The following is a 22,855-nucleotide window of genomic DNA, read 5'->3' as shown; positions in this document are numbered from 1 at the left end:
ACGGTTTAGTACCAGTGAGGATGTAATTAATATTGGAATCTAACACCAGCTACTGTCTATGCGTGTACCTGTTACTGGTTCTATGTTTCTGGGTAAGACTGTACTTAGACACGTTATTTCCTACAAATGACGAGTAGCAATTTTACCGTGGTTTCTTCTGAAAACATTTCATTTTCAGTAAATCTTGCTTGTATTTTATTTGCTTAATATTGGGGAAACATCTTTAAAAAAAGAAAACCCAGCTAACTGACTTTGAATTGTTATATTAACCAAGTAAATAGCCAATAAATCTTTCCTTTCCATAAATACATTTAGAATAGAGTGATCAAATTTCCCGGGTGTCTGGAGATTCTTGTTCTTGTCACAGCTCCAGCCCAGGCGCATTCTCTGGTATCAGAACTTTATGTAGCGTGAGCTTAATACTAATTGGGGAGGTAAAACACTGCGTAATTCTCAGGAATAATGGTGAAGCTTTTCAGCAGTAGCTGTGGAAGGTATTGTGAGGGGGATAGAAAGCATACTCAGGATTTATTGCAAATAAATCGTTCATCTGCTAACAGAGATGAAGCGCTTGGTAAACCAAGTCAGAACTAGGGGCCCTTCAGGGCAGTAAAACTGAAAGAAAACAAACATTGAAAACTGCAAATGAAATAATTGAAGAGTTCTATGTAGCAGCAGGGGAAAAAAAGTATATTACACCAAAGCTTCAATCAAAATCCTTTCTAATATCTTTTACAGTTTGTGTTAGGACAACAGTCAGGATGCTGAAAATCATGGGAGAGGTTTCCATTCGCATTGGTGATTACCTCGAGTTTACGTGTTTTACAGAAATCCTGAGTCTCCTTACTGTGATCCTAAAGGGCGCTGCGAGAGGAGAGGGGCTGCCCCCCCTCCCTGGGCTCCTCCTTCACTTCGAATTCGGAGAGAGAGAGAGTCCCGCCCTGCCTGGCTGTGAGGAATTGTAGCCAAAATCCTTCCCACTCCCTTTCCGTGTTTGACCTTTGTTTAGTCTAACGCAGTCACTGTGCGATGCCTGAAATTCCTTTTCACCAATACAGCTGTTCTAAAGATTAAAAATAAAAGCAAAGCAGCTAGAGATCACAGAACAGCGGTCGTGCCCCTGCGCTGGAAGGCCAGAAGGGGCCTTTGGCGGGGTTAAAAGCCAACCCCGCCGCACCTTCGCTACTGTTTGGCGCTTTATTTTACGCGTGGCTGTGTACACCCGCGTCCCGGCTGAGGAGAAAGGGAAATGCCGCGTTCTTCTTGGAGACGAACGCGCTCCTGAGGGGCCGGGGCCGAGGCCTGCGCGCTGGGCGCTGCGCGGGCCGCCGGAGGCACCTTCCCGCCCTCGGGCCGGCAGCGCCGCTCTATCGCCGCTCTATCGCCGCCTCTATGGTACCCGTGGTTGGAAACTGCCGGGTGGAGGCGGTGCCAGAGCGGACGCTCTAGCCCTCGCCTCCGGGGCTCTATGCTGCGGGAACTCTATGGTGGGGATTTCTAGGCGAGGCCTCCGCGGGGACTCTATGGTCGCAGCCCGCCCACCCCGAGCGTCCCGCGCGGGCCCGCCGTGTTTACGATGCCGCCGGCGCCGGTTTCCTGAGGCGGAGACGGGCGCGGCGGCGGCGGCTCTCCCCACGCGCGGCCACCGGCGGGGCCTGGCGGGCCTCTGAGGTAAGAGCGGGCGCCGCCGAGGCACGGGCGGGCGGGGGAGGCCGCCCCCTCCCCCTCGGCCCGCCCGCCCCTTCCCCCCGCCCCCGCCGGGCCCGGAGCGGCCGCTCCCGCCGCCCCCGCCGGCCGCGGGCCTAGGCCAGGCCCGGCCAGGCCGCGCCGATCCCCCTCGGCGCCCGGCGCCGTCCCTCCCCGCAGCCCGCTCTCCTCCGGGCCGCGAGGGAATGGCTGAGTCCCGCCACCGGCCGCGGACCGGGCTGCGGCGCGGCCGCTCCCCTCAGCCGGTGCCCGCCTCGCCCCTTCGCGGCGGGCGGCCGCTGCGGAGGACCCCCGGGGAGTTCCCGCCCCGCCGCCCCAGCCAGGTGCGCCGGGCCCTACGCGCCGCGCTCCCCGTGCGGCCTGGGGCCGGGAGAGGCTGCCGCCGGGCCCGCGGCCCCGCTTCGCCCCGGCCGCTGGTTCCCCCCCCCGCCCCAGCCCCGAGTGTCGGGGCAGGGTCGGCGCCGCTGGGGGGGTCGCGGGGGGCTGCGGGTGGGGAGAGGGGGGCCCCCCCGGGCTCCGGCGCGGAGCTCTCGACTGGCGCCTTCAGCCCTGTCTGACTGGGTCTTCAGTAAGAGGGCGGCGGTGGTCTCCGTTCTAGAGACCCTTGAGATCGAGCGGTGAGGAGGAGGGATTATCCCTCGATGGCGGTGATGACCTTTTTTCCATTAATTTTGACTGAGTACCGTTTTTTGTGAGCCGTCTCTTCCAGCACTCAAGGCAATGAGTATCGGGTTGATTCAAGGCGGCGGGATGCAAATCGTTTGTAAATGATCTCACTGATATTTTCCTCGCACAAATATCAAGGTCCCTTATGTCAATATAATACATACGTCTTTAGAGTGCAGGCTTTTATTTCTGCAGCTGCTTGTCATGGGAGCGCTCGCTAAGCTTCGTTTCACTGTAGCAGGCTGGGGTGGGGGGTGAGCGGAAGAAAACACATACGGAAAGTACTCCTGAAGTTTTAAGGAGTGTTCTGGTGAGTGTTTGTAGAATGGGATCCAAAACTGTAACTGGGTACGTTGACTCAAGTCTCCTCACTTGCTTTCTGGCATGAACTGGTAGGATGTGCTGTCCTTTGCCTCTGTCTTCCACCGATTCCTGGAAAAAACTGGAGTTCTGTCAGTCTTCTGGGTGAAAAAACTTTCCCCAAGTGTCTTAACTGCAAAATTAAGTAAACAGCATTTTAACTGCTGTGGCTGGTGAAGACAGCTTATTTTGAGACATTAAAGAATCCAAAATTTCACCAGATTACTTGAATATAATTTCACCAAATGTTTCAAATCCCTTTCTGTAATTTGTATATGTCAGTATTTTACTCTTGTCACTTAGTATTTGAGAATAAAATTCTGTGTGCAGTGTTCTTTGATTTCTGACTTTATGAAGTCTTTTTAAAAAATCAGTTGCCTCTTACAATATTGCAATACTGAAATATCCTTCAGGCCTTTCCTCTGCTAGATTTAAAAGGGCAAAACAGAACTTGGTTTCTTCCTTTGGTGCTCTGGCACTACAGCTCACTTCTCTTGTCTTAATGTACAGCTTTTATATTCCATTGTCTTATTCTTTGCCTCCTGATCATGCTTTGAAGCTTCATCTGAGGCTGGGAATCCATTATTTTAGTCATTTTGTGAGCATTTAACTAGAGACAATCACTGTCTCAGATAATCTGCATTATAAACAGGCAGAAACAGCACAGTAAGGACAAGAGAGCAGTACGCTGTTTACGGGACACTGAAGCGAAGAGCGATTCAGAGTAAGATCTTGTGAAGATCGTTCTTCACGCTGCAGAGGCGCAGCGTGTCTGTAAGGGGACCATCTCTCTGGCATTTTAGGATATTCTTCATCAGGATGAGTGAAAGTTATGGGAATGGGGTTTTCTTGTTTGTTTATTTGTTCTTTTTTAATTGATACTCCTCAGCCATTTAGGGGTTTCTTTAGTGGTTCTTGAGTGGTGGTTCAAAGTATGGGACGTGGTATTAGGAGGGTATATGTGAACTTTGGGACAATAAATGAAACTTGCCCGCAATGAAATGTGGCGTTCCTATTCCTGCTTAAAGGAAGCTGTGTTTGAGACTCAAACTCACATTTAAAGTGAGATGAGTTTCTTTGGCTGGAGAGAGCCGATTCTCAGAAGTTTACAAGTCCTTCAAAACAAACTTCGTAACGCTGCTATTGCAGAATCCTTTCATTTAAATTAAATTACTTTTGAGATGTTCCTGCGTGGAGGCATTGTTTTTATTCTGAAAAGCATCATCCTTACCTATCTGATTATAAAAACATGGTTTTCATACAGATTGGAACAGCAATTATTTTCTGGCTAATAAAACACCGGGTGCTGCTTTTATGAATTCCCTCCTGTCAGTACTTTGGGACATGTAAAACTCTTCCTTCACCCCAAACTGTGCGGCTGGTTTCAGCTAAGTGTATATTCTGTTGCTGGAAGTAGTTTTAACTGGTGTGCAAAGCTGAAACCCTGATATGTTTTCCACCTTTGGTACTTCTTTTCAAAGCTTGAGGACTTGCAGGTTGAGGTTTTTCATTGGAACTGTCTTTCTAAAAGCTGATAGATGGTAGTCGCTGTTTCAGGTGTTCACGGAAGGCCATTCCAATGGAAAATTCGTGTTTTTCCAGCTAAATAAGTTGTTTTAACAAGATAGAGGCACGTGAGTCTTCTTGTGAGACAGTCAGGCAAGGCCAAACGGCGTATTGCACCTCCTTCATCCCGTGGAGGATATAAGGTGCAGGAGTAATTTTCACCTTGTTAAAATCGCTTGCTAACTCTTTTTTTATTAATATTATTTTACTAAGATTCATTGACGTTGGATGAATATTTAGTTAAATACTGCAGAGCAAGCAGAGATGAAGTGAACTTGAAAAATCATATTTGTAATGAGAAATACTTCATCTTTTATTCCTGTAAGTAGGACTTCACACCTATGAGAGAAAGATCAGCAAAACCCTTTGTGCTTTCTCCCCAGTTTGTTTATTTTGGGTGGGTTTATATCTATCAGTTTCGTTGTTTCTTGCAGTCTGTTTTGCTGCTGTTGTCTTTCATGGGACTGTAAGGCAGAGAAAAACAGTAAAAGAGAGAGGAGGAGACAGAATGTGGTTTAGCACTACAGAAATGAACTGGGTATTTCTGTAGCACTGGAAATTTATTTTTGCTGTTGACTGGATTTCAGTTTGACAGTGCCCTGTTTACTTGTGACACTTGGTATGCCTCCCTTTGCAGGGGTACAAAACGTAGATTTTCCTTTGTAAAAAGCTACAACTACATTAGAGGGTATACAAAGTTGCGTCCCTTATACATGCTTGTCGTTAATTCTGCTTGTCATTTTTTATAGCTTCAAGATACTTAAATTACTTTAGTTCTCAATTTTCTTTCCTTAAGAAAAAAAAAAAGCCAAAGCAGTCTTTCCGACTTTCAGGCGAGCTCTGCAGCAGTAGCGACTGAAAAAAGACGATGTTAGAATTGCGTTGCTCCGCTCCTGCACCGGGGCTGGTTTCTTGCAGGCACGAGCAGCGTGAAGTCGAGCAGGGTGTCAGTCAGGATCCTCGTCTCCGATTCACGCTCCTGACGATGCGGAGGGGAAGGCACTGTTGCATTAGCAGCAGCGGCGATGTGATAATCTTAGCAAAGGCAGTCGGGATAGTTTTGATTAGCTGAAGGTTTCCAGAAGCTGGGAACAGCTGAAGCGCTGCCCAGCTCCCCTGAGCTTTTTTTTCCGGAGTGAAGCCTTCATTTTGCTGCTTCAGCTTAAGCTATGGACAAATTGTTTTATGTTTATAGACATAAGTATGTTGGGAAGCTATATCATATGTTGGAGAACGTTTGTTCCGTGCTGTAAAGGATATGGTTTCATGTATCGCCCAACCATCAGTTTTCTCTCCACAAAGTCCTGTTTTAGTAACTTACTTGAGGAGTTCTGCAGCGGGACTCCTCAGATGAGTAAGGATTGCAAGAACAAGATTCCGGTCTTGGTGTACATTGACTTTTTACCCTCTAAGTATACGTCAGGCTGCAAGAGCTGTGGTTTATCTCAGTAGGGAAAAATCAATGACTCACATTTCCACAGAAAGAAATGTAATTTCCAGTCTCATAGCAACTGTCCTTTCAACAGTTTCAAACCTTCTGTGACAAAATGTTTAACACTCACCGATCATCTTTTAATGCTCTAGGCTGGTCCACCCACTCACCCCACCTAAAAGCATGCATTTTTACATCACTGAGTCCCCCAATATTGGAGGGGGGATGCTGTCAAGACGTTGAACAGTTAAATATAAAATCTTAGAAATGAGAAGTGTTACTGACTGTATGATATGGAGACGGAGTGACTTTTGCAGGGTTTGAGATTCAAAACCATGTTCTCTCTACTTGATTTTGAATCCCTGTTTTGTTTTTATACACCTTCAGATGTTTTAAAATAGGTTTGGCTGGTAGCTTGGGTAAAATAATGTGGAAAATTATTTTACTTAGAGCAAGATATTCTTTGGTATAAATGCTTTATCTTGGTTTTCTTCCTAGATCTCATGACTTGACTTTGTTTATTTTTATGAAAAACCCAGGAAATTCAGTAAATACATTGGACAGTGCTGACAGACGGTTGGAGTGGAGGTGCTGTCAGGGCGAAAGGGGACTTGTCTCCCGTTCCGAAACGGGGCTTCGTGCTGCTCTGGGCTCCGAGGCCTCGAGAGGCGGCGTGCCGGGCGCTGTGCTCGACCTGCCCAAAGCCGCGGGGCGAGTCAGTGGAAAAGCTCCCACCGTGTCTTTCCCCTCTCGTCCCCGTGAGAAGGCATAACAATGCTCGGGGTATCGTAGGGGAAGTGACAAAAAATGCTGTGCTATTCCATAATAGAAAGTGACATTGAAGGACAAAGAACTAATTAGAAATGTCCACAAAAGACCAAAAGCATTATGCACGGAGATTCTATAAAGTATCAGTGGAAGTTGGGCACCTAGCTGCTGTTCAAATTTATCATTAACTGAATTTAACTCGTTACTTTTCTTGTAGTTGATTATGGAAGAGGTGCACAAGAGCAGCAGTAACAGTTCAGTGACGCCTTCACAAACATCAGCTGTACAAGGTACAACACTACAGGCAGCTCAGCTCTCTCATATTGCTCAACAGGTAAAGCCTGGGCCAAATCTCAGCAAACATTTGAGGTAGTTAAGAGCCATTTTTTCTGTACTACAAACTATATTAATTCTTGAGTTTTAGAAACACACAGAGAAGAAAAAACAAAAGGCGGCTGAGAAAAACGTACTTGTTTGTTGATGGACGACACAAAATGAATCAAATGGCTTGTATTCAAAAGACCAAAATTAATTTTAGCGCTCGTACAATGCAAAAATGCAGCCCGGCGTTTTTGTTAGGTTGTACGTCCTGTGAAATCGGCATCGACCTGACTTACAGGAGCTGCTTAGTAATGAATTGAGGGCCTAATTTTCATTTTTTTTCAGAAAAAGCATTTACAGCTCCTTTTGTAGTAATGGCAATCCTGGGTGCTCAGCACCATGGAAACACTTGGATTTTAGCCCCGCGTGAATGTATTTAATGTAATAAATCATATGAAGTTGGAAATTGGACATACTTACTACAAGGTAACATCACTTTCAAAGCTTTAACCTGAATTCCTCATGATTCAAATTTCTGCATCTGAAAGAGCATCTCTTCTAGGTAAAGTCTGCTCCCACAGCCACGTCGCCGTCCTGTGAAACAACAAAGTTTTGCAGCTCGTCCACCGTTTACCCTGTGGAGGCGATGTAGATTTTGATGCAAAATTTAGACAACTGCATGAGGCAAAGACAGGATGGAACACCAGCAAGCATCCTGTTGTTTGTTTACAGGCTGTTTTTTCTGATCTGTTTTTATATAAAGTTGCCAATGTAACTTAATATTACGATGTACGATACAAAAGTAGTATTAAGTGGAAAGTTAGCTGTATGAATTTTAATGATCCCTTCATCTTTTCATATATTCCAGATTAATAAAAGTAGCGAAGAAATTTGGTGAGGAAACTGGTTATTTACTTATGCATCTACGTGTATAACTTTAATCAGTTTTTAAGTGCAAAGGCTCGTGTGAGTTCAACATCAAAAATACAAATCTGTTAGAATGTAAAATGTATTTTATATAGAAGTAGCAGTAGTAATTAACTTTTTGCCAATTAAACCTAGATTCCAGCTACAACATTTATTGAAACTGATCATTTTAAAACATTAAAGAACAGATGCCTTAATTTTTATTTGGAAAAATCTGCTCTTTGTTCTTCTTCCTTGTCCAGAGCTTGCATACCTTGTCTCCTTCAGTTTCCTTTCTGGTCTGGTGTCTTTCATACAGCCCTTGTGCCTTGAACTTTCTCAGCAGATTGGTCAGCTTTGCTATACTGAACTCTTGTGATTTCTTCTCTGTGAAATCTTTGAGCCATAGCCTCATACCGGTTGCTTAAAAAAAAAGTAATCCAAGAACACCAAATACGTACGTTATTCATGCTGCCTTCTGCGTTACTTTAGTACTGTTAGTCTGATCTGTCCTAAGCCCTCAGTCTTGTTGATCATTTCATCTTGATTTACATTTTAGTGCCCTAAACTCCTATTAACTTTAGTGAGAATTAAGGCTACTTATTAGGCACTTTTATTTCTGCTTATCTAAGTCTAAGACACTCTTAAAGTGGAATCAAAACTTCAAAAAATAAACTGCCACAAATGTGGGGCTTTATCTGTGCATATGGATGGAGTTACATGACTCAATCGTGCTCACTCAGTCTCAGTGTTGCGACTCTGAAGAAGTCTGCTTCACTGTGGTTCATTTAGAACTGCACGTATTTAAGTTGCAGCATTTTAATCTTTCGCACATAATGCTACCTATTTGATTTTCCCCCTAACCTAAGGCAAATACGTAACTGTTTCAGCCTTTTTTGTATGCAGATATGTATCTCAAAAATTTCTATCTTTAAAGGATACCTTCTGTGACTTAGACTTAAAAGAAGCTTCTGCTAATGCATGTTCTCCACCAGTTTTCCTCCATGTATGTACGCTTCCTGAACACTGTGGAACAAACGCTCTTGTTAATGATTCTTTGATTTGTTGTAGATGTCTCTAAGAGGTCCTGCTCCCCTGACAGTTGTTCAGCTTCCTGGAGAGCAAGTCCAGGTCCAGGGAGTCATTCAGACAGCTCAGTCCTCTTCTGTAATCCACTCACCTCAGGTGCAAACAGTGCAGGTAACTACAGAATGTCTGTTAAATAACCAAGAATCCTGTTTTATGTACGTGAAAAGACTTGCAAAGGCTTGTCTGACTCAGCTAACTCCGCCACAGTGCAGCCTTTCTGGCCCTACCATAAGAGATAGCGAGCAATCCAGTGACAGTATTTTGGGGATACATCGTTCTTAATGATTATTTAGGCTTGAAATGATTTGTAGTGCTCAAGTTGCCTTGGGAGTTGAAATTAAACTATTTGGCGTTGCCTCCCTTTATAAAAAAAAACAAAACAAAACAAAACCACAACTCTTTTGGTGCTTAACAGACATGCAACCAGGGTGTTTTAATACCCAAATAAGGAGAGTATAGAATAACCCAGTGAGGAAAAATGTGTGTTTGGAAAAGGTAGACCTGAATGATGGTGGATGAACTGTTGATTGCTCACCTTGTGTACACTTAACTCCGTTTCTGTGGTACCTCAGTATTCTGCTTGGGTCCCTTACTCATTTGCCGTGTGATTTTAGTACAAGCCACTTCAGAGAGGTGCCTTGGGGAGTTCACAGTAGAGTCTGTTACTGCTTCATTCAGTTCTTGGCTGCAGAGAGCCCTCTGGGCAGCCCGGCACTGGAGTTACACTGTGAAATAACTGCGCTGGTCAGGCGAATGACTGGAAGAACTGTGCTAAAACGCAGTAATTTGTCACTGATCCTTTGTACTGTGCTTATCTGTTCATGCAACATTAAATTGATAAACCATGCAAAGTAAACCTGTAGCGCATTTTCAGCTGTCATTGTCCCTGTAACATCAGATCATGGAAAAGAAAACACGTTTCACTGTGCTGAAGAGTTAAGCATCTGTTTTAGTAGGTTGTCGTTACTTGAGTCTCAGTCCCTTTCCTATCATCGCGTTCTAGTTGTAGGGTCCCCACTGACTATATTCTTTCCTTTTTTTTTTTCTGTAATTTATTACCATTGTGGCCTTGTTGCTCAGAGAGGGAAGAAAAGTAATACATGAGCAGCTTTTTTTTAAATGTTGATAGTAGGTTGCTCTTCTTGTCTCTGTAGCAGCAGTTGAGTGAGAAATGCTTTTCCCAGAGCTGCATGCATTCTTCTTGACTTTTTGTTGCTGGCACACAGATAAGTACAAATAAATGTTTTGTTAGCTTGTATTTAATAAGGAACATCAGAAGAAAAAAAAATAACACTTGCCAACTGGATGAGGACACAGTGGAATAAAGAGAAAATTATAGATAACACTTTGCATATTTACTCCCTGATATGCTGCTGCCTTAAACATTATTTTCATTTGACTCCTATTCTGACCAACAAAATACACTGCTGTTCTGTCTACATACAAGATTTCAAGTATTTTATATGCTTGTCTCTGTACATAAATGGTGTTCCTGTTTCCTTTCCCACCACCTCCTTAGGCAAATTTATGTGTGGGAGTGGCTCACCTTTTCAGACCACATCAGCTATTAAGATAGATAGGCTTGTAAGATTTTTATGAAAAATAATAAACCATTTGTATTTCTTCACACTGCTGTTTTAAAAATTGTGTATTGATTAATTCTGCAGTGTAATCCAGCTAGAACAGCTAGCTTCAGATGGTAGATGTTTTTCAGCTTTTAATGTGATAAATAGTTCGGGAGAATCCCTTGAGCTTTTCTTTTTTGCATTTGTGTAGTTTCATGCAGCTTTAGCTCATATACAATTAAAATGTGTAATCTCTTCTGGGTGTTTCTTCTGAAGTGTACTGGTTAACCACATGGAATGTGTTTTTTAGGTATCTTTGTCTGAGAGCGAAGATTCTCAGGATTCATCAGATAGCATAGGCTCTTCACAGAAAGCTCGAGGCATCTTAGCTCGTCGTCCATCTTACCGGTAAGTACTGTATGTAATATATTTTGTATTTTTCTTTGAAACCAAAATAGCAACTTCTTTCAATAGCTTCATATATTCTGTCAACCTCTAAGTTGTTTTCTTTCTCTTGAAACATGCATTGGATCTGTTCATGCAGTAAGCGTTTTGAGGATGCCACGTTAGCTATCATTTGCTACAAGGAAACTTTGACTGAACTAACTGGAGATCAGCTTCAACATGATGTGGTATAGGGAAAATTGTTTATCAGCTATAATTTTACTCAATTACATCCTTTTACTGAAATGAGTGTATTCAAATGCCACATCCTAGCTTTGCAAATAATAAATTTGTTAGAAACTTAACACAAAATTTACTATGTTTTACAATAATGTTCTGAAAATTTTAAAAGACAGTTTATGAACCTCCCTGATACTCCTATCGGTGATTATTGTTCCCACTTCTGCCACCGCTTTTCATTTTTTGAATGTTTTATCCACTCTTCTTAGTACTTCCTGACAGCTTTATCTCATCTTGAATTATGTACCAGAACAGATAATTTAGGAGGGATTGTATTATTTTGCATGCAGTCAAAAATGGTGGTGGAAAAGAGCAATTCTGAATCTTCAGTTACAGTAGCCAGGATAGGAAAATACGAGCTGTAAGCAGAGCTTCTCTGGGAGAACTGTTTAGCCGTGCGGGTTTGGGATTCTGAGTTGTCAGTTCTGCTTTTCTCTTCATATAACTGCCACTAATTCATCGTTTGGCCTGGGGTAAGATGCATAAAATTCATGCTTCCGTCGGTTCTTCTTTTAAATAGAGATGTGTCTGTTTTCATAGGGTATTGTTACAGAGGGCACGGGTTGTTTGAGAAGCTGTGCAAGAGCTAAATTAAATGCAGAAAAGAAATGTAAAGTCTTACTGTGTGCTGAAAGAGCAAAAGATCGAAGTTTTAAACTTTACTGTAGTGATCTACTCCTTTTTAGTTTATTCTGCCACCAGACAGAGCAAACTGGTTTTAATTGGATATACAAAGCCTGTTCGTGAGAGGATTAGAGCATCAAGTTGTAAATCAGAAAAATCTCTTTAACAGGCCAGTTGTATATCCCCGGAAAATGTTTATGATGGAAACTCTGATGCAGCTTTTACTGAAATGAAATGATGCAGCTGCAGTGCTAGTTTTCGGCACACCGTTTGTCTGGAGATTACTGAAATCTACTGTTAATGGTGCAGGTTTTCATTGCAGGCCTACCAGTCCAAACTTCTAAGGCTTTTAGAGGATAATAGTTGAAAATCTGGAATTCATGCTGATTTGCACATACACATACTTTATAAATCAGTAGCGGACTTGAATTGCTCTTAGCTCATAACATGATTCAAATATTTAAATAAAAAACTAGACTATATAAACTACAGAAATGTAATTACAGAAAGAGTTTGAGGCAGTCACCTCATACAAAATTTTGTTAATTCCAAAAACTGTTGTACATCAAAATTTTAGTGTTTATTTCTGTAATACAAAATAGGGATAGTAGCTTGTAACTGTTGTTGCAGTAATTTGTAGGTTTTGCCTACTATTAGAGCTGACAAACTCTTTTTTTATAGAAAAATTTTGAAAGATCTTTCTTCTGAAGATACACGCGATAGAAAAGGAGATGAGGAGAGTCCTGGTGTCTCTACTGTTACATCTATGTCCGTTCCCACGCCTATCTACCAGACGAGCACTGGACAGTACAGTACGTTATACAAAATACGTGCCTAACTGGACACATTTTTTATTCAACTTGCCTCAACATACAGATTTTCTTTTTGTTATATATTTGACTAAGATGAAACTCAAAAGGTTTGGTTATTTATCTAACAGTCAATAAAGTTAGTACTGTTATGACATGGAAATAGACTGGTATCTAAACTCCAGATAAACTCAATGCTTCATTATCTTAATTTTTGCGTATTAAGACAAGACATTCAAAGGATGTTGTTATGAAATACACAGCAGTCTTCTAGTGTTAGGTTTAGTCCAAAATGTAAGATCAGTGAATATATATAATATATATCACAGGGCCACACCAAAAGGTGTTCCTGTGGTATCAGGGAGGTAGCAAAAAACCAGGATTTATTCCTTTGATTTTATCACCTAGTATTTGTTGTGCTTGTGAACCAAAAAGCAACCTGCTCCAGCGCCTGGAGCGCCTCCTCTCCACCCTCCTTCTCTGAGCTGGGTGTTCATACTGCTGTTTCTCACTTTTGCCCCTCCCTCCTCTGCCTGTCTGGATTTTTGCCCTTTCTTAAGTATGTTTCCACAGAGGAGCCTCCAGCTGCGGCCAGCGTGGGTCCGCGTGGAGCTGGTGTCTGGCGCGGGGCGGTCCCAGACCTCTTCTCACAGAGGCCACCCCTGCAGCTCCCCCCGCTACCAGCACCTCGCCACTTACACCCAGTATGTTCACAGAATCATGGAATGGTTTGGGTTGGAAGGGACCTTAAAGACCATCTGGTTCCACCCCCCCTGCCATGGGCAGGGACACCTTCCACCAGACCAGGTGGCTCAAAGCCCCATCCAGCCTGGCCTTGAACGCTTCCAGGGATGGGGCATCCACAGCCTCTCTGGGCAACCTGTGCCAGTGCCTCACCGCCCTCACAGTTCTTCCTTCTTCCTGACATCGCATCTAAATCTGCCCTCTTTCCGTTTAAAGCCATTACCCCTTGTCCTGTCACTACCTGCCCTTGTAAAAAGCCCTCCTCCAGCTTTCTTAAGTTTAGTAAGAGCCCAGCAGCAAGATCTGATAGTTGAAAGGGACAGAAGAAAACAGCCTTTCAAAACTGGCAGTATTTTTCAGCAGTGGAAACAGATGTACAGCCTACAGATCTACCTCTGTCTGTATGTTATAATGTACAGCTACAAATATTGTTGCGTATGTTCCTTTTTCTTTAAGTTGCCATTGCTGCAAATGGATTACAGCTGGCCAGCCCAGGTACAGATGGTGTGCAAGGTCTGCAGACACTAACGATGACGAACGCTGGTGGTACTCAGCCTGGGACAACAATACTGCAGTACGCACAAACATCTGATGGGCAACAGATACTCGTACCCAGCAACCAGGTGGTAGTGCAGAGTGAGTACGCCTTCTGGAAATGGTTAGAAATACTCATCACTAACGCAAGTGTAACTTCCTAACGCTACCACGTTTTGATGTCTTATGCTATTATTGCAACAGCTGCATCAGGAGACATGCAGACTTACCAGATCCGCACCACACCAACTACCACGTCCCTTCCTCAGACTGTGGTGATGACATCTCCTGTCACTCTGACATCACAGACAAGTAAGACAGATGATCCGCAGTTGAAACGAGAAATAAGGCTGATGAAGAACAGGTATGTAAGTCCACATGGGCTGCTTTGATTTGTTAGTGTTCTGAAATACATCTTGAAAGGACAAATTATGAGTCTTGCAAGCTAACTTTACTGATTGTGCCATCAGTATGGTATGCTGCATCCAGCGACTAAAAACATTGGAAATTCTGACCAAAACATGCTACGTGTTCTGTCTCGTGCAGTTTGGAGAAAACAAATTGTTTTTTCCCTGGAGATTGACTACCATGCGTGTTACCAGATACTGCTACATTTCATGCTCTCCACCTATCGCTGTGTACTTCTCAGTTCGTTTTGTTCATGATTGCAGTGCCGGCTCTCTCCTCTCATATTGGTCAGAATCATAACATTTATCAAATAGACACATCTCAGATCTAAAATAAACAAGTACTTCTGCTTGTCTGTTCCAGAGAAGCTGCTCGAGAATGCCGTAGAAAGAAGAAAGAGTATGTTAAATGTCTGGAAAATCGGGTTGCGGTCCTGGAAAATCAGAACAAAACTCTAATTGAAGAGCTAAAAACTTTGAAAGATCTTTACTGTCATAAAAGTGTGTAAGAAAAGAAGGTAAAACTTTTGTGGACTTTAAATTTCAGAGGAGAATTTTTTTTTTATACTGAATTTTTTAAACTAGATGAAAGGTCAAAAATGAAACTTTTCTACCTAGATTTCACAACTTAAAGACTCTATAGATTTTATTTACAACATGTTGGTGACAAAGTACAAAAAGGAAACAAGAAAACCTCACCAAAATTCCTGCTGGCACAACTGGAAACTTTATAAAGTCAAGATTGCATCTACAATAAAAGGACAGTCACGTTTTACGAGGCAGGTGATTAGAATTTCTTTGAAAATTTCTACAAATACCTCTTGTAATGGAGGCAATATTTGGTTACAATTAAAATGTGGATGAAATGGAATCCTTGCCATAGTTGACATTATTAGTAACATTTATAACCAGTATATGTTTTGATTTCTTACTCTTTTTCAATCCTTTTTCTTTCAGTTATTTGTATGTAAATATTTTTATTTTAACCTGTAAGTTGTTATTTACAGGTGCAGATGATAAAAAAAGCTAATACTTTGCTAGAGGTATAAATTATGTTTACTCTTTCTCAGCTGACAGTTTAAAAAGTTGGGGTTTTTTTTTCAATGTTTGCTGTGTTTATCAAATTTGGAAAGGATCTGCAGAAAGCAGTGAGAGGCCTAGTCCTGAAAATGTCTGAGGCACATGAAATAAAGTGTTGACTTTTCTTAAGAGAATTCAACACATCCGATTATTTTAAAGTACGGTGTGGTAGAACGAGTACCGGTGAACCGAAGTTTCTGAAGAATGATTTCACAATAGTTTGTTCTTAGTTGCTGGGCATGATAAACATCTATAATTGAAAAATAAATTGTGTGCTGATTATATATACAATTAAACATGCATTGCTTATTCTGTCTGGAGATTCTACTGTGCTTTGGAACATTTAAACCAAATAGAAGAAGAACGATAAAATAAAAAATTGAAGTTATATACCAAAGGGTTAATGAGGTTCTAATATATGGTTTATATGCTGAAAGTAGTGCAAAATTTCCGGACTAATTTTGTAAGGTAGGCGATATTTTGCAAAGTAACGGTATCTTTGTAAGAAAATATTCTATTGAAAACAGGTAGATGGTTGGTATATTTTGTAGCTAAATTGTGATCTTTACAAATTCTGACATTGAGTTTATATACGTATTTTGACAGTTTATATATTTCATTTTAGTAAACAAATGAAATATTTTGTGAACCAGATTTTCAAGCATATATTTTTATGGATAGTACAAGTCAAATGAGATCCTCTTTGGTGTAGGAGATATTTGAATTAATTTTGTATGTCTGTAGGCAACTTGCAAAAAAAAAAAAGGATCCTAAAGAGTATTGGGAAAAAAAGGAGGGGGGAAAAAAAAAAAAAAAGAGATCAGGGCTTTTTATTCCCCACAGTTGATAATATCTGCACATTAGATCTGATGGCTATCAGAGATTCTAGTTTGTATGATTTTAATTTGTTTCAGGTGAAAATTAAATGTTTGACATGATCAGGACTCTTTTGGGTGTGGAATCTCCATTGTTGGAGATACTCAAAAGCCGTCCGGACGTGGTCCTGGGCAGCCTGCTCTAGGTGACCCCGCTTGAGCAGGGGGTTGGACAAGGTGACCTCCAGGGGCCCCGTCCAACCTCGACCGTTCTGTGATTCTGTGAAATAGAAAAATGTGTATGCAGTGCTTATTGCATGGATAATAAATACACTATTTTCCATAGTTAGGACTGAATCCTGCTTCCAGTTATGTCAGCGGGAATTGCACTATGGACTATGCTATTAAAAAGGTGTTAGAGCTACATGTGTGTGTTGTGCTAGCTCAGATCTGAATGAAATTAAAAGATGTACTCACTCCCTAGATCTGTAATGCTTATCATATGGTCAGTCAGTATTTTTTATTTTACTCATTTTTTAATTAATGGACTTCTTAGCAAGCAGAGCTCTTTGCAAATGGCATGAGAAAGACTGCATTCCACAATCACATTGTTAGTGGGCTATAAAAATATCTTTTCTTCTGAAGTTTCTAAACATATGATTGTTATGGACATGGTCCACGATACGTTTCCTTTAGGCCAAACTGGAGTACACATTTCTGTTCGCGATCATGTCAAAAAAAAAAAGTGCTTTCGTTGCACATCAGAAATCATGAGCAAGGTTGAGAAAGTCATTACATTAGGGAACTGCTCCAGAAGAGGTGTTTGGTGCCTCCTGTTTCTCTTAGTGGAATTTCAGGAAAAATGAACACCTTGGAACGTGCTTAGCACCTTAGAGAACTGGACCTTTTCGTTCTGTCTCCCATCAGGTGTGTGTACGCTATTTGGCATATGTTTAAGAGGGTTTGACCTACAGTACTGAAACTAATTTGGTAACTCCTCTGTACGGTATTTTGATCCTCACTGTGTGCTGTTGTTCCTTTACCTTCTTTTGTAATACGGAATAATAATAAAAAAAGCTATCAAGTGTTAAGACTGTAAAAAAAATGGTGGCCAATTCTTTCTGTATTCAGCAAGTGAAACAAATGTAGTGCTGCCAGACATAACGTTAGTAAATTTTTATCCTCTTAAAATAGTGTTTTGGAAAGAGCAGCTTATTTCTCATCATGGAAATATTAAACAGTAACATCAGTTTGCTCTTTAAGTAATCACTTATCATGAAGTACTTATTTTGGATTTACTTCAAAATCTAGATTGTAAGAGAGTAAAATCTATATCCTGAGAGTAAGAGATGTAGTACCTAATACTGTTCTGCTGGTTATTTTCAAACAAAAGTACATGCTTTATATGAATTGTAAATATTTGTTGAAACAATTAGATGGTTGCAAATTTTGACCTTGGTAAATAAAGTCGCCAAAATATAATTCTGCTGTTCCTTATTTATTTTTAATTAACATAGTACTTCAGTGGTTCTGACCAAATGTGCGTACATTGTGTGGTATCAGGTCTTTTACAGTGGCCAAGAATAAATATTTAGGCTGTGAAACAGCACCCAGAGATCTTTATCTGATGTGTCCTTTCAGCAGTCAGAGTACTAAGTTATTTGTGCACAAATTTTAGTCATCACTAAAAATAATCAGTAGAGAATACCTTTTCTCTTTCTGCAGTTTTTTTTTCCTTTTTCGTTTTCAGTAAGCTGAGCCACTGCTAACTAAAAACATTTGGAGCTCTGCTGGTATTCACCCAGCAGAGGGAGTATCTCTGCCATCTACGAAATCGTGGTAGTATTATTAAGTAGTACCTAAGCTTCTGATAGCTGGAAAAGCACAGAAATAGGGTAGGGAAAAAGTATTTTCAGCTGGTAACATTTCTATATTCAATTTGATTATTAGGGTCCAGGCTGTTACCATTTCCTCTACTGTTAGTATGGATATCAAAGACAGAAAAAAGATAATACAATCGCAAAGATGACTTCTAAAAAATAAGTGTATGCCCTCTGGCTCTTAGATTTATTCCGAGACAGGAGTTAGCTCTCTTTTCAAACTTTTAACAGGCAGACCAAACCTCTACGGTGACGACACAATGGTTTGTCACTTTAGAAAGTCTACAAGTACTATATGTATCAGAGTCAGAAAGATGGTAAGTGTAATGCTCACAGGATTCACAGCCTTGTTTCTCAACAGAAGTTCAGATTTTATCCATCTTCTGTATTGAGATAAACGGACATAGATCCCAGGAAATTTTGGTCGGCCACAGCCAACTCCAAAACTAGCAATCCCTATGAGATAGTATTTGTTGGTACTAGGGTGATAGCACGCTAAAGGTCCACCGCTGTCTCCCTATAAGTAAACAATATAAAAAACTAGTAACATATATTCCCTTCCAGGAAACAATGTAGAATTAAGTCAGTAATGTGTCCACTTTTTTTTTTTTTACTTTTTTTAATCAGCTAAGTGGACAGTAATAATGACAGTAATACATGGATAGTAGTACACAGACAAATTAAGATAAAATTTGGTGATGCTGGGTGATACTACCTTGACTAGAATACCATGCCTGCAGTAGTTTCAGTGTCTTTAAGTAAAGTTCTGTTGGGGTTTTTTGTGCACCTTTTGAGGCTAAGGCTTGTCTCCCTCAACTTTCTCACTCATCAGTTAGTATGAGAATATACTGTCCACGCAATGTGTAAGTACCAAGAAACACGGTAATGAATACACAACCCTCAATCTTTGCCATATCACCTACTTAAAGGAAAACTGCTGAGGAAAGCAGGAAGTGTATCAGACAAAGTAGTTATGAATACGTTATGGGTTTTAATTATAAATGTCCCCGTATCACAGCTGGTGCCCCAGCTTTTGCATGCTAGCGCTTTTGACCTGAGAATTGTCTTTTCTGAGAAAGAGATGCTGATTGCTCAGCATTGAAATAAAAATCTTGCCGTATCACTGAACCATATCACTTTCCAATGCTGGTGCTCTCTTTCAAAAGCATAAAAACAAGCAAAATGCTTGTGTGCTTCACACACACTACATAAGTGTGTATGTATATATATAAGCGATACGTGTGTATGTATCCATACGTACGTTTGTGTAATATGTCATTTATTGACATCTTTGTGGCAAGTGGTGTATAAATATGTTTGCATTCTTTATCCTTTCACTTTGTTAACTTATTCTTGTCTTCTTCCGAGTATCACTGAATTCTTTGTGTATGTTTTTGAGATGCATTTTTTCTTTGGAATCACCATCTCGCCTCTCTTTCTATTCATGACGCTTCTTTTGCAGTTTGACATGTTTTCTGTTTAGTATTTGTGCCATTTTAGTTAATTATGCTATAAATGCTGGTCATCGTGATGCCCCTGAGACTCTGGCTTGGGGGTTGCCATAGTGGCAGGTCAGGCACTATGTTCGTTCTTACCTGACAGGTATCAGTGCCTCCTGATCGAGAGCCAGCACAAATCATGTTGTTGTTAACCACACCTCCATATGCATCAGAACTGTTACAGACGCTAGAAGGAATGATTTCCACTTGTGCTTCTTTTAACACAGCCGAAGTTTTACCTTTAATGGAAGACAGCATATAGAAAGGTAAAATATTTATGCTGTTGTGTGTAGCAACTCTTATTGTGCTCTTTTTTTCCTGTTTAGCTAGCTTAAGCCTGTTTCTGTACGTGTTTAGACATGTACGTAATGTAGATTGTGCCTGCTTCTAGTGGATTTAAACTTAAGTGGGTTAAGGATTTGCAGACTTGGATTTGATGTAGGTTTTGCAATACTTATTCTGAAGAAACATCAATGATAACAATACTGCTCACTAGCCTTGCTCAAAATGTCAGAGGTGACTTATCAAACAAGCTTATGTGATTCCCAGCTGTCCTTGAAATTTCCACACAAGATGCACACCACCAACCGACATCATATCAAGTTTGTGCTCGTTGTGATTAAAGAGAGAATTTGAGGGAGTGCAGCGATTCTTAAAATACATGGGGACTCCTAAGTTCACAATGCACATCATCAGAATTGTTGTTTTTCAATAAAAGTTATTTCTAGCAGACAACATTGAGTAGCTGTACCATGAATCTGAAAGTCAGGCTAGTTTATTTAACTTTTTTCGTGCTATGCCTGGAAGAAAGGCTAGAAAATTTATGCCTTTGGTTACATCTGTGTAGATCTAATCTGCTTGCAATGGAAAAAACACTGAAAGCAGATACTCAATTGCAGAAGGATTTAATGAGTTGTGTGATGAGACTATAACCTGAACAAATTCAGTTCTCTCTCAGTGAGCTTGAGGGACTGGAACCCCATATTAGTTACGTAGCTTATAACTTGACCAACAACGCAAGCAAATTTTTACCTTTTTCTGCTATACGTCCCCAACCACTAATAAAGCATTCTGTTTCATTGTCAATGTACGGGTAAAGGTGTGCAGGAGGTAAGCAGATAGGCTGAATGTAGTCACTGTAGCGTACTGCGGAATCAAGTTCAAATAATGCAACATCATTTTCAAATGTTTCTCTCTTGAATTCTGGGTGCACAGTGATGCTTCTAATATTTCTTTTTGCTGTGTGTTCACCGTGTTTCCAAAGGTTATACACACCCAAAACAGCTCTCCAGGAATGTGGGTCCCTAAGAGAGAATTCATGTATTTTTTACAATTATGTTGAAGTAAATACGTTTCTTGATGGCATTGTTTTAACCTATTGTTTTACTGTTGGCTTATGCACCTTTAGGAGTAGACATGGAAAATTCTGTAGTAAATATTGTCTGGAACAAATTTGGCTAATTACCGTTCTGTCTGTTTTGAAAACTCGCTTTGCCTGATGCTGGTTATGGCTGTTAAGGCAAATTCAAATTAATGATTTAAGCTGATACTCAGATTTTGCTTAAATTGATTATTTGCGATGTAATGCCGCTCTAAATTAATGTTTGTAAAACTGCATTTAAAGAAACAAGGAGCTGATCTAACAAAGTCCTGATAAATGATAAAATTCCAAAGTTCAGAGATTTTTACAGTTCAGTTTCCCTCAGATGGTGGTTATGTCAACACAGTCAAGATGAACTTGCATGAACTAGTGTGCAGATTTTGCAACTATGTTAAAGACTACAGAAAAGACAACAGTGATCAGAAAGCTGAAATGCAGCAGAATTGCTGTAAGTACAATTAAAAGGCCTGTTCTGAGGAGTGTTATTACCACATTGTGAAAAAAAAAAAAGTGAAGTGCAAAATCGTTGGTTCTGTTAAACAGGAAAAATGGAAATAGTGTTAAAATTAATTAATTGTAATGTTTCTAATGTAAATATTGCAACTTTTTTTTTTTGCAGTGAGCTTTACTAGTTTAGAAAAAGCTATTAATCAGAAACATTAGAGCTCCATGAAAAAAAAGCCTGCAACCTAACCAAAACGTCACCTAGATCAAAAAGAAATTACCCTTTATTAAAAACAACAAAGGTTGTTCTGGGCCAAGCCAGAAGTGCATATCCCAGACTTCTTGATGTTGACTTACAAAGATGTAACTTTGCATCCCGTGCTGGGCTGGCAGCCGTCACCACACACGGCCATTACAGCAAAGGTGACAAAGGGGACAGTCTTTGGCCCGCAGAGCCACGACCAGTCCCTCCTGCGGGCCCTATCAGTAAACAGGAGTTGCACAGTTTGGGTCTGCACATTGGTTCTGCACTATAAGAGCTTGGTCCGTGTGTGTCCCATTGATTTGCCTTTTGTTCAGAGATACCACAGGTGATGCTTTGCTGATCTACTATGCCCTCCTCATAGTTAATAAAAAGAGGTATTAGCACGAATACGTACTTCCTTCCTGTAACGCAGTGGCCAGCGGTAAGTACTGAATTCTCATTAACTAAAACTCCACCACAAACGTGTACAAATTGTACACCAGCTTGGTGAATCTGGAGGCTAACTGACCACGGCCACGCTCCGATTTGAGCGTCGTGTCCACCTACGATCCGGGATCCTGACATGCTGTCTAAGAGCGGCCGTTGTCCGCACTCTGCAAAACAGAACAGTCGGTTATATCGTTCAAACTGAAAAACAGAGCTTTTGGTGCACTAGCAGCATTTGGGGGGGGTTGGTTTTTTGGTTTTTGTTTTGTTTTCTGTTTGTTTTTTAATCTACAGTGTTACTTGCTGCAGGACTTCTGATGTTTGCAGCTGGAGCCCAGCTTCTGGAGATCCCAGGACTGTTTTCTTAGGTTGTATGAAATGCGTGTATTTCATCTGGTTACACACGTATTTCTTGCGTATGGATTTATTGTGTACACTGAGGGTGAGTGGGTTCCAGTCGCTGGTGCTTTATGAATTCATCTAGACTGAGGTGTAAATGAAGATTTTCCCGCCTGTCTGTGGGGAGCTGTGGGCCACCACAGCCCGTCCTCCTTCCTCTCCCCCCCCTTCCCCCCCCCCCCCGCCTGCCCTCTCAGGCCCTTCAACCGCCCGCCACAGCCCTTCCCACACCCGCTGCTCCGGTATAGCCACGGTACCCTCAGTGGAAGTCCACGGGGCCGCCACCCCGGGCAGGTGCCCGCCAAGAGCCGCAGCAGTAGCAGCAGGGCGGCGGCGGGCCACCCCCGCCGCATCCTCCGTCGAAGGGGACAAAATGGCGGCGGGCCGGGCGCGCTGCGAGGGGGCGCCGCCAACGGCCGCTGAGGCGGCGGCGCCTCCCGACTGAGCCGCGGCGCCTCTCAAAGAAACTTCCCGAGTTCGTAAC

At 41.6% G+C, this 22,855-nt stretch overlaps 2 protein-coding genes across 3 annotated transcripts; one reads left to right on the top strand and one right to left on the bottom strand.

Annotated features, from left to right (window-relative positions):
* Window positions 1-1,615: 1,615 nt before the first annotated feature.
* ATF1 (activating transcription factor 1) lies at window positions 1,616-17,553 on the top strand. 2 transcript variants are annotated; one of them, XM_050914077.1, is made up of 8 exons: window positions 1,616-1,671; window positions 6,717-6,833; window positions 8,798-8,926; window positions 10,691-10,788; window positions 12,370-12,500; window positions 13,698-13,877; window positions 13,980-14,139; window positions 14,547-17,553. In XM_050914077.1, exons 2-8 carry the CDS (start codon window positions 6,723-6,725, stop codon window positions 14,689-14,691), a joined length of 954 nt encoding a protein of 317 aa, XP_050770034.1. In that variant the 5' UTR covers window positions 1,616-1,671; window positions 6,717-6,722; the 3' UTR covers window positions 14,692-17,553. The 2 variants fall into 2 exon arrangements, with proteins under 2 accessions (XP_050770034.1, XP_050770035.1); XM_050914078.1 differs by lacking the exons at window positions 1,616-1,671; window positions 6,717-6,833 and adding an exon at window positions 6,979-7,005.
* Window positions 17,554-18,225: 672 nt separating this feature from the next.
* On the bottom strand, window positions 18,226-22,724 carry TMPRSS12 (transmembrane serine protease 12). Its single transcript, XM_050914064.1, has 5 exons — window positions 22,670-22,724; window positions 21,941-22,139; window positions 20,489-20,760; window positions 19,553-19,695; window positions 18,226-18,474 (listed from the first exon to the last, which is right to left on the bottom strand). The coding sequence occupies exons 1-5, from the start codon at window positions 22,722-22,724 to the stop codon at window positions 18,226-18,228; spliced, it is 918 nt and encodes a 305-aa protein (XP_050770021.1).
* Window positions 22,725-22,855: the final 131 nt, after the last annotated feature.

This window comes from Gymnogyps californianus, unplaced genomic scaffold (assembly GCF_018139145.2).
Source record: "Gymnogyps californianus isolate 813 unplaced genomic scaffold, ASM1813914v2 HiC_scaffold_32, whole genome shotgun sequence".
Taxonomy (NCBI): Eukaryota; Metazoa; Chordata; class Aves; order Accipitriformes; family Cathartidae; genus Gymnogyps; species Gymnogyps californianus.
Note: the sequence above shows the minus strand (reverse complement) of the source record. Positions and strands in the feature narration are given on the sequence as shown.

Bases quoted from the DNA above. Each gene is read 5' to 3' on its own strand.
- ATF1 (XM_050914077.1), top strand. From the start codon at position 6,723: ATGGAAGAGGTGCACAAGAGCAGCAGTAACAGTTCAGTGACGCCTTCA. The intron at 6,834-8,797 runs GTAAAGCCTGGG...GATTTGTTGTAG, and splicing joins TCTCTCATATTGCTCAACAG to ATGTCTCTAAGAGGTCCTGC. The intron at 14,140-14,546 runs GTATGTAAGTCC...TGTCTGTTCCAG, and splicing joins ATAAGGCTGATGAAGAACAG to AGAAGCTGCTCGAGAATGCC.
- TMPRSS12 (XM_050914064.1), bottom strand. From the start codon at position 22,724: ATGCGGCGGGGGTGGCCCGCCGCCGCCCTGCTGCTACTGCTGCGGCTC. The intron at 20,761-21,940 runs GTACGTATTCGT...ATTCTCTCTTAG, and splicing joins CACTGCGTTACAGGAAGGAA to GGACCCACATTCCTGGAGAG. The intron at 18,475-19,552 runs GTAAGAACGAAC...GTTTACTTATAG, and splicing joins GAGGCACTGATACCTGTCAG to GGAGACAGCGGTGGACCTTT.